At 44.9% G+C, this 14,927-nt stretch overlaps 1 protein-coding gene across 1 annotated transcript; it reads right to left on the bottom strand.

Annotated features, from left to right (window-relative positions):
* Positions 1-126: 126 nt before the first annotated feature.
* On the bottom strand, positions 127-14,919 carry RAB35 (RAB35, member RAS oncogene family). Its single transcript, XM_086855512.1, has 6 exons — positions 14,698-14,919; positions 10,981-11,031; positions 10,104-10,227; positions 3,448-3,572; positions 3,236-3,360; positions 127-2,726 (listed from the first exon to the last, which is right to left on the bottom strand). The coding sequence occupies exons 1-6, from the start codon at positions 14,747-14,749 to the stop codon at positions 2,598-2,600; spliced, it is 606 nt and encodes a 201-aa protein (XP_086711638.1). The 5' UTR covers positions 14,750-14,919; the 3' UTR covers positions 127-2,597.
* Between the last annotated feature and the right edge of the window lie 8 nt (positions 14,920-14,927).

Below are 14,927 nucleotides of genomic sequence, written 5' to 3' on the forward strand. Positions count from 1 at the left end.
TATGGTTTTCTTAATATCCCCTTTCAGGAAATAACCCTTTACACACAGCAGCAGAGCTCACCCCTGGCTTGCCACCCTCCACCTCCAGGTGCTGGACAGCAGAGGAAACAGAGCCTCAAAAAAAGATTTGGCAGCTTGTAACCTTTATTTTTAGTTTTTTAAAATTATTTAAAAAGCATAATTAGAAACTTTCATTACAGAAATAATCCTAGCAAACCAGTTAGACATTCCATTGCTCAACATTTAGGAAACTTCACATCAGCACCACTAGAGAAACAGTCCCCACCCCTTCCAATTGAACAGTGATGGCAAGAGCAGAGGTAACTGCTCCTTTACAGCCAGCTCTGGGGAAAACACAAAAGAAATCCCCACTTTAAGCCAGGAAGCCAGACCTGGATTGACAGAATTCCAACCAAGGCCACAAAAACCTGGACTCAAAGAGGAACAATTTTTCCATATAAGAGAACACTCCAGGCTTGGGTGCACCATTTCCTCATTTTATTGCATCATTTCCAGTAAATTCAGACATGTTCTTTATTTCTGCCTATATGAAGTTACTCCCTCCCCGATCTGCACACAGCTACCAACAAGATTCCCCAAGTAACACAGCTGGGCCCGTCCATCTGCAGGGGGAAACCCCCACAGCACAGCTCCAGGGACGGGCCCAGCTCCTCCCAGCACACAACACATTCCACACTGGAGAGCAGACAGGATGGACTGGTGTGACCCAAGCCACCACTTTCCACAGCCACTCAAATCTTACAGTGATCAGAGCTCACTCCAGCAGCACCATCCCAGCTCACTCCAGTTCTTGGGTTACCAATGCAAGATATGTGAATAAAAGAGATGGGTGAAGGCAGCTGGATACGTATCCCCAGCACCTGAACTGATTAAAAACCCACGTGTTACACATTCATTGTTTGCACTTTGGAAAAACTCTTTAAAGTGATTGATTGTGATGTGATTGTATCATCAGGGCTCTTACCACAACCTGAAAAATCTAAAAAAATGCAGGCAAAATAAGTGACTAAAATTTAGCCTCTCCTGGGGAAAGGGTGAGGAAGGGAGAGAAGTGGGCTGATGATTCCAAGCTCACGGACAGGGGTGAATCACATCCTACCAAACTAAGGCCAGCAATTCCATAGGGCCAATTACTGGCACATGGAGTATGTCCACCTTCAAGGCCTTAAAGGAAGTCATATCCTCCATGCCTTTTAAGGTAAAATTATTTTTTTAATATTATTTAGGCAATAATTCAGGTGCTGAGCATGTCCTTTCAGCCCAGACATTTGATATTTTAGTTACACACACATACACTCTCCACCTTTAACTACATCTATTCAGGTTGAGGAAGTGAGCCCTTGTTTTCCCAGAAAGGCTGACGAGGGCCAGGAAAATGTTGCTGAGCACAGCAAGCCCAGTTTGTTTCCAAGTGTGATCCTCCACCACCACATAACCCAAGCAAGCAAGCTTTCCATTTCTTTGCATTAACAGCAGTCCTCCTTCCTAACAGAAGAATCCTGGGAATGATCCTGCAGCTTTCATATTCAGACATCAATAAGGAGAGATGGATTTTTTTTCATGCCTTTTCTCTCTCAAAAACAAAAGCTTTGCCACCAAAATTCACATTCAAGTTCAGATTGCCTATTTGTGGACAGGGCAACAAGGAGAAGTTTGGGGTTTTTGGCAGAATCACATGATTTTTGTTCTTGTCAAAAGAAATGGACCCTCACTTAGGACACTGGCAGAACCAGAAGCAGAGGTCAAAGTTGTTAAACTTTGCTTAAAAAAAAAATTTAAAAAAAATCCCACTTCTGCAGGTCAGTTTGTTTCCAGTATCTTGATACAAACTACAGGAGAGCACAGGTACAGCTGGGCTGCAGCACAAGGAGGTGAAACCCAAGGATCCAGCCACAAATCTGGATGATGGCAAGCTGAAATTCCAGGCCCCAGCAGCAGCTCCAGCTGCCAGCCCAGGGGCTGGTGAAATGAAACCCCAGGCTCCAGCAGCGACACCTGCAATCCTGGTACCTAGAAAAACACAGCCTGAGCCCCAGGAAAAGCCTGGGACTCCAGGAGAAGCCAGGGGCCCCAGGGACACCAGTTGCCAGCCTGGAGCCCAACAGAAATGAAGCTGGAGGCCCCAGGAAGCAGTCGCTGCCAACCTGGGGGCAACTCAAATTAAGAACTTTTAAACTTTTTCTTTAAAAAGATGAACTCTGCAGTCCTTGATTGGTTGACATTAAGAAGGCAGAAGCCAAAGCGACAACAGGGAGGCGAGGCTGGTTAAAGCAATATACATTATATACAAACTTGGGTTAATTAGTCCACTTGGTAGGCAACGTCCTTCTTGTCTACAAGGCGCACTGGAATGAGCAGGGGAGGAGAGGGGGGCAAGATTCCATCCGATACCTTCTTGGCACTGCAGTGGTAAGGTGCCAGCGCCTCTTGATAGAAAACACGGAGAAAAAATAATCTTTAAATAACGGCACAAAACTGAGAAAGTCCTCCCAAAGCCTGCCCCAGTGGAATTGCCCGAGTCTAGCTGGAGGGGCTGATCTGTCTGAGAGCAGAGTCTCTGCAGCAGGGAAGGGGCATTAGCAGCACCTCTTCTTCCTTTTACTGTTCTTCGTTAGCTTCACCACATCGTTCTGTTGCTGCTGTTGCTGCTTTGCTAAGTTTTCTTTCTTTGCTCGCAGGACAAGCTCTGTAATGCAATTAAACATCTGCAAGAGAAACAAGCACACTCAGACCACCGCAGAACTTGGGCTGGCTCCTGTGGGGTGCTGCTCCTTGCAAGCCATTCCCCTTTGCTGTATGTTTCAATAATGCTTCAGAGACCTTACCCGGCCCGAGTGGAAATCCAATATCTTTTCCCAGCCCACTCCCAAACTAAACAGTACCTCTATCCCTTTTTCCAAACCAGTAAATAAAACCAGGGCAGTTTGGCAGCTGAGGCCAGGAGTGAAGCCTAGACAGTCCTACCTCCTACAAGCATCCTCAAGTCATTCCTGCCTAATATGTGAGCACTGTAAAGCTACTGAAAATGCAGTGTGGGCTCCTTCATTTTGCTTCCCCAACACTTCCATAAAGAGCCAAATGTCTCTTTTTGACAATTTACCTACTACTTGCAACTCATACAAGCACTTTTTCTTTCTCAATGGGAAGAATGGAAATTTTATTTCTTCCCACACCCCAAATCATTTTATCTCTACTCTTCTGAATATTATATTACCTCTTCCACATTAATATTTTCTTTGGCGCTGGTCTCAAACAATTGGATCTCCATCTGCCCAGCAAATTTATAGGCATCTTCTGTTTCTACCACTTTTCGGTCTGGATCATCATTCTTATTGCCCACTAAAAAAGGAAAGAGAATAAAAGTCAGTTTGGTATTTCAGCAGGCCAGCCCACTAAATAAGATGCTGTAACTCCTTAATTACCTACCTAGTATCCTGCAGACATCATCACAGTTTTGATTAATTTCATGCAACCACCGTTTTACATTCACAAATGATTCTGCGCTCGTTACGTCGTAGACAACAATGACCCCATGTGTTCCTCTGTAATACCTGTGAGGCACAAAGGGACAGCAGCTGTTAACTCAAGGTATCACCTTCTCTTCCACTGAGCTTCTACAGGATTCACAACAAATCCTCAAGTTATGGTAATCAAGTGCCCCTCTTTTCTTTCCACTGAGACTCATGTAGCTCTTTTATATCAGCTTGATCCCAGGCTATTCCTCCAAAGCTGCAGAGCTCCCTGCTCATTCACTCTACACAAATACATTTCCAAGTCCAAAGATTTCTAAAATCTTCCTTGTAGAGGTTTTCAAGACCTTCAAAGATGAATGCTGTCTTCCAGCTACAGGACCAAAGGCACATCCTCTGTACTGGCTGTGATGTGAACCTTGGGGCTGTATAAGCCACATTAAGTTTTTGCAATAATTCTGTTATCTGTGAACGATTACTTACAGACTAAAATTTCAGCAGATCTCCAAATATACTCAACCTTCAGTCACAGTTCTCTCAAGCTCTCAAAAATTTCTGTCTTGTTGAACGACTGTGTTCTGATCACACCTTCCTACTCAACAGATCGACTCCATATGTGCATTCAATGCACTCTGCTACCTTTAGCCATTAAAAATAAGCTTTACTTCAGTTTATTCCCATTAGTCTTGGGCAACTGGCACCTCTAAAAGATGATGAGCAAGTCTGATATGCAAGAAAAATATCTGAATTCAGGTTCCAGCATTATCACCTGCACAAAGCTACCCAAGGCAGATAGTATGTGCACCATGAAAATGCTAAATAAAAACCCAACAAGCTCTACCTTCTCAGTTTTCAGCTACTATCATAAAGCTACCAGGTACATTCCCTATTGCAAATTAGGCAGCTGTAACCCAAAAAAATAAAGTCATTGAAACAGGAAACAGTTAACAGTGAGGTCTTCATCAGGATCCATTTTTTTATATTATGTGTAGCTTTATTCTTATCCTTGTATTGTCTTCTCTTTCTTCTGATCAACATTAAAATTTTTAATAAATACAAAATTGAGAATTTTCCCTTAAACTGTGACAGCATTCCTAGACCTTGCTGTCTTACCACAAACACTTCTTGCAGTACATCCACTGCACTTCAGAGATGTCCACTGTGACCATTCTGCTCCTCTTTGACTTTTCCAACTCAGCAAACACCTTTGAACTTCAAAGCCTTTGACTCTAACCCAAATACACCTTTGAGAAGATCTGAAAGCTTCAGCTCACTTTGCTACTGAAGTGCTTAAGCAAGTCACTGTCTCTTCCCCCCTCCAGTCTCATCCTTCTACAAGAGAAGCCAGCTGCCTTTATGCACCCTCAGACCTGCAGAGAGTCACAGACCACCCCCAGAGTCACACACCTTCCCCTCCTGATCCCCCTGCAGCGACAGTCCCTGGGTTCCAGTGCTCCTCTCCATGATGCTCTGCTCCTACTGCCCATCTGGACACTTGCAGAAGACACTCAAATGCTTCTCCCATCCCATGTTTTACCAGTGATTTATGTTGTACATTCGCTTCCCTTGGCAAGAACTAACTCAGGTAAGAATTACTTAATCCCAGCCCATAAGAAATCCTGCTCTTTCAAATGATCTAATCCATTTGCAGTCATTTCTTTCAACAACTTCAAAACTTGCCACAGCACTGCATTTGTGCTTTACTTGATTACAACTCAACTTTGCTCATAACTTGGATCTTTTAGAAGGAAAAGTACTCCATGGCCTGAATCCACATGTTGCAAAAATAACCCATCCTCTCCTGACACTAGCATGCCCTGCACACTGGTTTTGATGTGATAACATCAGAAAGGGAAAGATCCCAAATCCTACCAACACACTGGATTTCTCTACAACTGAACAATAAACCAATTCTCTTCAAGCTCTCCCGCATCATCACCTAACAGTCTTTTAATTCAGCAGCCCTCAGACTGACCTACCACTTCCTCCCCAACTGCATTTGCCAAGACAACACTCAGCCCTTCGAGAAGCGCAGTGGTTCAGCTGCACCTACGCAGAGCTGCTTCATTCTGCTGCGCGCACCGAGCCCAGCCTGGCATCCCTGTCAGCCCAACCAGAGGCCCAGTGGAGCATCCTGCTGCTCCTACCTTGCCCACGCACCTACATTTTCTTCTAAGCAAAGCATATGATGTCGGGGAGTGGAAAGCCGGCAGGCTGCGCGTACCGATCCCACTCCTGACACAGCGTCAGCACCGTCGCCTTTTGCTCCTGGGATGGGGGCTGTGGGCTGGACCCTGCAGCACAGACCACCACAGCAATGGGAACCCAGCAGGAGCTTGGAGCTCCTGCCACTGATAGTGCCAACCATCTCATCAGAAATAGCTTCCTTTGTGCAAGACAGCAACCCCTGACTCCTGCTGAGTGCCTACCAGCACACACGGCTTCTATTTTTGGAAGGGAAAATTGTCTGGCACATCGTTCTAGAAAGGTTGCCAACCCCTCATCTACACTAAAATGTCATTTTCTCTATTGGCTGTCATTACCAAGAGAGATAAGCCTGAGAGATAAGACCATGACTACCTATTATTCTCTAACTCTTAAGTCCCACAGCACACATTTTTCCTCAAAAAGCTGGTCATGCTATTTTCTATCAGTTGTTAGGTATGGCTCTGAATACTAGATAACATTTTAGGCTTAACAAGTACAGCAAAGCTTCTCCAACCCCAAATGCAGGACAGTACTAGAAAACAAAATCTGATTTATCCTATCTCATACTTCAACTTCCAGAATGATGCAGTGCAGAATTGCTTTTATAACAGGTTGTGGGCTTTGGCGAGTAGAGAACAGATGGGGCTTTTGGCATTCAGGGAGGAGTAGGTGTAAATTTTGTGCTTTTGGCAACCAAGAGGTAGTTCAGACTTTGACACAAGGGAAAGAATGTCTTATCTCCTTCGCATCCAATTTTTTGGGGAAATGGAGACCACAGAAATGAGAGCAGAAAAGACCTGAAGTCCTCAATCTGAGCCTCTCAGTCACAGACTGATGCTGGCTGTCCTCTGTGTGGTGGGTGTACTCTGCAAACCTCCAAAACCAGCATCTGCTGGTGGAAATACCTTTGTGAAATACAGAGAAAAAATGTTCTAGACCAGTTATTCATGTTAAGAATAGGTTAATAATGAGATGAAAGACAACCAAACCTGACCTGTGTATGCCCTTGGATGCTTGGTAGTAGCCAACAGTCCCCCATAGAGTTGGAAGAGTTCCCCAGACCCAGGGGCTTTACCTTTAGCTTAGATGTGGAAAAGGCTTAAGAAAGCCAACCTTTAAGATAAACACCTTATTGCTTGTTCTACTACTTGAATTAAATTGGGGATTACCCAAACTCAACATGTCCTTCAGCCACCTGCATCCCCCCACATCCCTGACCACGGCCTGGGGAAACAGGGAACTCATTGGGGAATTCCCTGCTGCAAGAAACCAGTGAGAAAGTTCTCATATTCCCTTCTAGAAATTGCTGCTCAATATTAGCATCTGGAGTTAGAACAACCAGATGTTGTTAACTGTTGTAACAGTTTCATGGAGCAGCTAAGTCAGATTTAACAGAGACAGTGTGTCAGTCCAGTAGGACCCATATGTTGTTTTCAGGAAATCACCTAACTGCCAAATGTGAAAGACAGGTCACTGGTTTAATCCCTTCTTTGCTCATATTTTACTACTTTGTAGCACATGTTTCCTTCATTCTTTCATTCATCAACAATTCTAACCATTTCCAGAGACTTCTAATAATCTGATTTCATACCCATCTTTCTTTCAAGTTCTTGGAAGCACATCTATTGTCAGTCAGACCAGTCTTTTAACTACTAGCCTTTTAGTTATATCTGCTTTACAAGACACAGCAATTCTATCATCTCAAAGATCTTATCCCTCTCTCAAACATGCCATTCCACAGGAAACCACGGCAGAAGGTCCCTCTGCTATCACTATTCATCCTGAGCGGGCATCTGACAACTATTATGTACAGCTTGAATCCTAAACCCACAGTCCTGAATCAGGACAAAGTAGTCCTGTCTACAAGAGGAAATCAAGTACAGGGACTGGCTGTTCATGCATTTTAAGTATTCCTGCTAATACAGCTGCGTCCTGGCATGCTAAATCCCTGGTGAATTTAAAGTAAATTTAATTTGGATGACATTCCATGGCAACCAAATTCACACAGATCAGCCTCTCCTCCCAGAAGGCACCAGCTATCCCAGTATTTCCACATTTAACAGACAATAAAACCAGCTGCATTTATACTTCTTAGTCTGAAATTCTGATTCAGCTTCATTTTCTTGAGCTTCTGTAGAATACTCCAGACCAACTTGATTTCTGTTCCGTAACAGCTTTATTCTGCTTTTCAGCTTTTGACTGTAGTCAAGTGAAATCAAACTAGTACAACCTTCAATGTTTCCCAATTTTCCACTATTAACTTCCTACCACCTCTACCATTTTGCAGTTGTAAGTCCACACGGCAGCACTACCAACCTATTACTGTAATTACCAGATGGGCTCTAATTTCAGGCTTGCTTGCCAGGCTTGGCTCAATATCAATCTGAACTCTGCATTTCACTGTAAAGGGACTCCCTGACCTACTGTAATACTGAATGAACACCTTTTATATTCTTAACTTCAGTCTAAACCTCAATCTAGTCAAAGACTAGGCAGACTACTACATTCTGTTGACAGGGCACTCACACTCCACCCATGATTTGATAGCCAAGCCCTTTTGTAAGAACAAGAAAGGTTACTTGATTTGTCAGTCAGTTTAGGATAAATAAATCAGTTACATTACTACTTTGCCAGTAAATGAAAAAAAAACCAAAAACCAAACAAACCATCTGGAACCATTTCTAAAATTTAACTCCTGTTATCACCTGGTCTTATAGGTGATATAACTAGAACACTAGACAGGCACAGCAAACCAACCTAGCAAGAGGAGCCCTCATCCCACTATAACCAGCATTCCCAAAGTGTTCTTCTCAACACTTCAAATCCACTTGAACACATGAACTCCTCTGCATAGAATTGCAAAAAATGCAGACCTCTTTCCCTGACCATGGAGGATTCTGTAGCTACCAGAGCTACGGCAGAAACCCCAAAACATTAGCTCCCCCCAAAGAAAACATGCCTTACTTGGGTAAAAAGCTATGCAAGAGGATGCAGTAGCAAAATTCCGACATGTCACGGCACAAATACCTCAAACCACTTCAGCTTATCTATTTTAGATGTTAATCAAGAGAAGAATTTACATAAAACACTGCACAAAGTCCGATCCACGGCTACTCCCGTTGACATAGAGAACCCTCCTTTGCTGGTATTCCCTGCCCAGGGCTGGATACACCATGGCTTTCTCAGCTAGCTGGCATCAGCCCCACGACCCAACTCTCATTAGGAATCAGCAAACAGGAAGGCCATTTGCTGACTCAGCAGTAATCGAGGCTCCCGGACCCGCCTGTCACAGCTGACGGGGCTGCAGCACTGCGCGTCTGCCTCCCCCTCACCACTTCCTTCCCAAAGCTGCCTGCAGCGCTCAAACAAGAAGTGATGTCACACACAGGAACCCTACAAGAGGCAACCGAGGTTTTTTTCAAGCTAAACACTTAAGAAACAATGGAAGTAACCCAGTAATATCCGTATAGGAGTGCAAAGGAAAGGGGCGGTGCACACATCACGTTCAACTTGGCCATTTCTAGTGCTTTAGACATAACACACATGCAACCAATCTCATTATTTTCTGGTCTGAGTAAATTAATCAGTTCATCAGCTGAAAATGATCCTCATCTCAAATAAGAGCCAAAGGAGAAGTGAGTCATGAAAGACCAAGTGAAACACATGGATTACTTCAAGAATTATTTTGGTTAAAACCCAAGGAAACAAAACGTTCCATTTCCAAGCGCGCTTTTCACTCTTCCCGCGTGAGCAGTCCATTTTTACTGCAATCAGTTTACAAACACATTTTATTCTTGGTTCCCACCACTGCAGCTCTAGGTGTGGTTTCTTCAGGAACAGGAAAAGCTCTGCACACACTGTTCAAAAGGACAATGAGTTCGAATCTGAATTCCAACCAAGGAAAAGGTTAATATCATGTGGGTGTCTGCTTCAGCAGAACTCCACACAAAGATAGCTGCTAAAGCATTTGCCCTAAAGGAAAACCAGGGATCAGAAATCCTACTCTTCAATCTCCAAGCTGTTTATCAGTTATATGACACTGACAGAGAGTTTGCACTCTGTGCTCTGCAGTGCATTCAATCAGAGGATGAACTTGGACAGGCACAGAAACGAGTTGTCTACTACATGCAGTCTACTAACTCCAGTTCTACCATTTGGAAACCAGCAGCAGAGGAATAAGACAAAGCCACCACAGAAATGCATAAAAGGGTGAGAAACTGAAATCCCAGTTCCAAACCTTGCCAGAGTATCACCACCACAGTCAGCTGTGACACAGCTGAGACAAGTTTCACTGTACAGACCACACAGCTATCATTAGTTAATCAACTGCAACACTTAAACCCCAACTCTGGACTATGAGATCCAAAGCCAAAGCTACACAGCACAAAGCCTGGTGTTACTCACGTTGATGTAATAGTCCGGAAGCGTTCTTGGCCAGCTGTGTCCCAGATCTGGAGTTTCACCTTCTCTCCATTGATCTCAACTGTCCGGATTTTAAAATCCACTCCAATGGTGGTGATGTAGCTGCCTGGAGGGAAAGCAGGGGTAAGTGTGAACCTAAGTTTTGTTTATTTTGGATGTCCCAAAGCACACTTCTTGAACACTACTTGGCAGCAGCTCTCAGACTGGACAGGAGAACAAGGTTCCCCATATCTGCTTACTGTTTAAAATGCCTTATATCATGCTGATCTGCATAGTTTTATCTAAAAAAAAGCTAACAGCTTTTTTTTCCTAGACATAAAACCACTTCTCCCATACTGCCTTTAAAATTAAAAGCTCAGTGTTACAAAATGAAATTATTGTTTTTCTATCCCATCAATCAAGAATATGCACCCAAGTATCTCAAGAAATAGTAACCATGAGAGAATTTCACTTGTGAAAATTTTGAGACAATGCTTTGCTCTAAATGCTTGTGCAAACACTTACTTTGAATACAGTCTGTTCTAAGAGTTTCCTCCCAATAAATTGGTTCTATCACAAATATAAGTGGTTTACCACACTACTCAATCAATCGAAATCCCAAATGGCTAATAGGAAGTCTGCAGAGAGTACAGCACAACCTAAACCATCTAAGCTGTTTCTGGAACCACCTCAGTATTTCAATAATCAGGACTTCCAGCTGCGAGTGAAGATCAGACAGAATGGCCTGTACAGGCTTATACCAAAGTTAAAGCATGATGTAATCCCAGCACAGCTATCAGTGGGCAGAGATTCCTTACCAACCAGCAGCACTGGAGCAAACCTAGAGCATTTCACTTACTAAAGGAAACAAACTACTCACCTGAGAAGGTATTATCTGCAAAACGCAACAGCAGACTGCTCTTGCCCACACCTACAACAGACAAACACAGCAAATCTTTCAGTACAGGCATCCTGGGGGTCAGGGAATGTTAACAGTGTTTTACCTATCCACTGCATAAAAATCAGCACATTATTTAGGACCATCCACCTTGACTGCTCATCTTCACACTCTCCTTGGAGATTTGACCAAGCACAGTCACCCCAAGGCTCAGGATGCTTCTGGTAGCAGAGCAGGGAGGGGGGACTTGTGCCCTCCCTCCTCCAGCCCTCAGCAAACCCTCCAACAGCAGCTTCTGAACTATGGCCAGTTCAAGAGGTCAGAGAAGAATAATAACTAAAAGCAAGTTTACAATCAGTAGGCTTACATCTGCTAGGGAAAGAGCCAAAGCTGAGCGTGTCCTGTGAATTAACAAGGGCTCAGAACACTGCTCTGAATTCAGCACTCTATTGAATTCCACTTGCACATCATGTGTGACGTCAGTAACACCACTGCCTACCTCCCATTCTGTGTGGAATTTGGGCTGCTCTGACAATCACACCAGGGCTTGGTACTACAAAGCTCACATTAGCATGGCCACAGTCTAACAGAAGCCTGAACCAAACAGGAATTGGGAATCACTGTCCTGTACTGCCATCCAAAGCAGCCTTGTTCCACACTGAACAGGAAGGACACACACCTTTCTGAAGCTGTACCTGTTGCCAAAATGTTCCATGCAACACTTCTCTAAATGCTTTGAGTAGCACTTCATCCAGGTTTTCCATAACTGATTGTTTGCACCCTGATCACAGTCTCTTGCAAGGGAACTGTTTTTCACAGTGCTTCAGACAAGAACTGTAAGAAACTCATTTCTGCACACCCACCCAAGGGAATCTGGGTATCCAAATGCCTCTACGCTGTTATCTCTGCATAACATCTCTGCTGTTAATGACCTTTCCTCCCCAAAATAAATCTGCTATGGCATGAATGGGAAATTCAACTTCACCAGGGTAATTATCTATTAAATCTTTTCAGGTAGAAGTTATTCAAGGTAATTATTTTGATGATGTATAACTTGGAAGTTCTTCTTAATAGAAGACCTATGCAAAGGCTGTGCAGAACTCTAGCAGTTCTCAGCTGCTGGCATGTGACAACAGCTACCAACAAAAAATAAAATCCAACCTAAAAATCGCAATGATTTCAGTTAGACAGGTCTCATTTGCAAAGAGTTCAAATCACCAGCCATCTGGAGAAGCCATGCTCATTTCTCATTGCTACCAAGCTAAGGAGGAAAAGAGGAAAGGAACTAAAACCCACAAAGTTACAGCATGCATATAATCAATACCTCTGAGCTCCAAAAAGGTAGCAGAGCAGTTCCTGTACTTTAACAGAGGACTGGTTACTTAGCAAGAGTTAAAGCTCTGCAAATACTAATCAACTAAGAAAAAATAAGAAACTAAGAGAAAACAAGAATGTTTCAATAGCAAGTGCTTCCTGACCAAGCAGCCTTGGACTTCAGCTCAGTGAAAGGACAGAAGATGCCGGAACCTGCAGACTTGTCAGACCACAGCAGCATCTCCAAGCTCAGCCAGCCCCGGGCGGTGCTGCAGAGCTGCACATGACACTGCTCTGTCACACTGCCCTCCGCTGCACAAGCTGCACAGCTCCCTCCCAGCATGCTGGCAGCTTCCAGAGACAAGAAACCTCCCGAACTCAGGAAGTTCTAACTGCTCCCAGTGACAACGATCTCACTAAACAAACACTGCCTCTGACCCATACTCTTCACGTGTAAAGAAACCACACTCTTGGTGACCCCACACTTCCCACACAGAGCTGTTTGAAGAGCTGAAGAGAAGGCTTGCAGGGCCCTCAGCTTGTTAAAGACAGCAAAATGAAACAAAACAAAAAAAGGCCTATTGATTTTGCACAATTAAAAGTAAATTTCAGTGTCAGACAAGATTCTAAGACCCATATCTTACTGAACAGTAGAGTGAATTAAAGAAGCAGATGCAAAACACAGATCATCTGTATTATTTTTAAATATCTGGCACAGCTGAAATCACCAGCAGCTTTTCAAGATGACCTGTTCTAAAAACACACAAACCTACTACCCTCTTGACAGATTTGCATACAGGGGAAAACAGACAAGACAGAAGTATCCTATACAGTAACAGTCACTTCCTATTGCAATGAATAAATGTCAATAAACAAGGCAAGCAAACTGTTTTGTGAAAGCAGGGACAAAGCCTTCCTGTTGGGGTTAGCAAAAACAAAACCAAAGAAAAATCAATAGTCAAACTACATAGTGAGATTTAATTACAGCAGAGAACCACAGGCAGCCTGACAATTCTCATAACACTCCTTTCACTGGATACACTATAGGGATTTTGCTCAAGAAGACTAAGCTGAGAAAATTTATTTAATTGTTTAAAATGAGAAGTCTTCCTCAGAGTTTTCACCATCCTGTTTATCTTGCCTGAACAGTTTTGGAACTCATCAGCAAGCAAAAGAGTTACTGCTCAACTCAGAAAGCAGCATTTGGTTGTAATAATCCGCAGGCTCCCAGAGCTGCCTGGGGTTTAAGCTGCTCTGAAGCTGCTGTCCTGTCTCCCTCCTTAGATCCCTTAATGCAGACACCGTTCAGTGTAGAATAAAACATTTTTTACATGAAGCTAAAGCTTCTGAAGGTGACAACTGCCAAGATCGTGCAACATTACCCTTTCATCCAAGAGCTGTGCCTTGCTGCATGCCGGGACCTGCCGCCCCACGGACCACACCTCTGTTAAAGAAGAGGGTGGATGCACCCTTCTCCAGTTTATGGAAATTCAGCTGTAAGCTGCTGGAGTGCTACCAACACCGAGCTGCACCGACGGCAGGATCTTCCCCAATTCTTATATACCCAGACCAAAGCACCAGACACTGGCACAGTTCACACGCTCAGCCCTCCAGAAGTTTCTGAGGTTGCTGCAGAAGTATTTAAAGGTCTATTTTCAAAAAAAAACTCAAACGACGCCTTTATCTCCTATTTTTAGCTATCGCATCCTACACTATAATGAGAAGTATACAAAGCTACCAGCTCTGCCAGGACTTATAAAATCAGAATTAAAAAAAAAAAAAAAAAAAGAACTCTAGAACTAAGACTTCAGGCTGAAGCGAAGAAAAAGTCTTAAGGAATACTTAAGATAATAATGACTGTTAAAACGTACTAGCTACCACACTGGCAACAACAGTCCTTAGGGCAGCCAGCCCTTCCCATCGATCCCTAAACTGCCTGTCACAGGGAAAGGGAATTCCCTCCTCATCCCAGCAACAGATTAGTGGGCGCCGTCAAAACACGCGCTCGCCAAGGTTGATGCCGGCAGCACTACTGGTGCCGTCCTGACTTCTACGTGTCTAATCTGCTTTTTCCCAAACCCAGCCAAGCTATTTACCATAATATCCTGCGGTAGCCAGTTCCGCAGGTTTATCAGATGAACCCTCCCGAAGCCCAAGCGAACGCACCCCGCCATTCACACACAGCGCGGGCTCCCGGCTCAGCCCCGCGCCGCGGCACGGGCAGCACAACGCCGCGGGTGCCCGGGCGGAGGAGGCCGCCCCTCCCCGACTCCCCCGCACCGCCCGCCCCGGCCCCGCCGCCGCACTCCGGCCCCTCACGGCCCGAGGGGCGGCCACCCCGCCAGCGGCCTACCCACGCCCCCGGGCCGTGCCGCCCGCGCTCACCGCTGTCGCCGATGATGAGCAGCTTGAACAGGTGGTCGTAGTCCCGGGCCATGGCCGGGGTGCGGCCGCGGGCGGCGGAGCGGGCGGGGGGGGGCGGGGGGCGGCGGCGGCTCCGGCCGGAGCCACTTCCCGGACAAACAGCCGGAACTGACAGCGGGGCCGCCGCCGCGCATGCGCGGGGCCGCCGCCAGGGGCCGCCGGCTACGCTGCGGCGCCTGCGCCGGCCCCGC

This window comes from Cyanistes caeruleus, chromosome 18, assembly GCF_971803275.1.
Source record: "Cyanistes caeruleus chromosome 18, bCyaCae1.hap1.1, whole genome shotgun sequence".
Lineage (NCBI taxonomy): Eukaryota > Metazoa > Chordata > Aves > Passeriformes > Paridae > Cyanistes > Cyanistes caeruleus.

What these genes read in the sequence shown, in the direction of transcription:
- RAB35 (XM_086855512.1), bottom strand. Translation starts at nt 14,749, where the DNA reads ATGGCCCGGGACTACGACCACCTGTTCAAGCTGCTCATCATCGGCGAC. An exon ending in TTCCGGACTATTACATCAAC is followed by an intron (nt 3,573 to 10,103) that starts GTGAGTAACACC and finishes TGTGCCTCACAG; the next exon opens with GTATTACAGAGGAACACATG. An exon ending in TGATGTCTGCAGGATACTAG is followed by an intron (nt 3,361 to 3,447) that starts GTAGGTAATTAA and finishes TTCCTTTTTTAG; the next exon opens with TGGGCAATAAGAATGATGAT.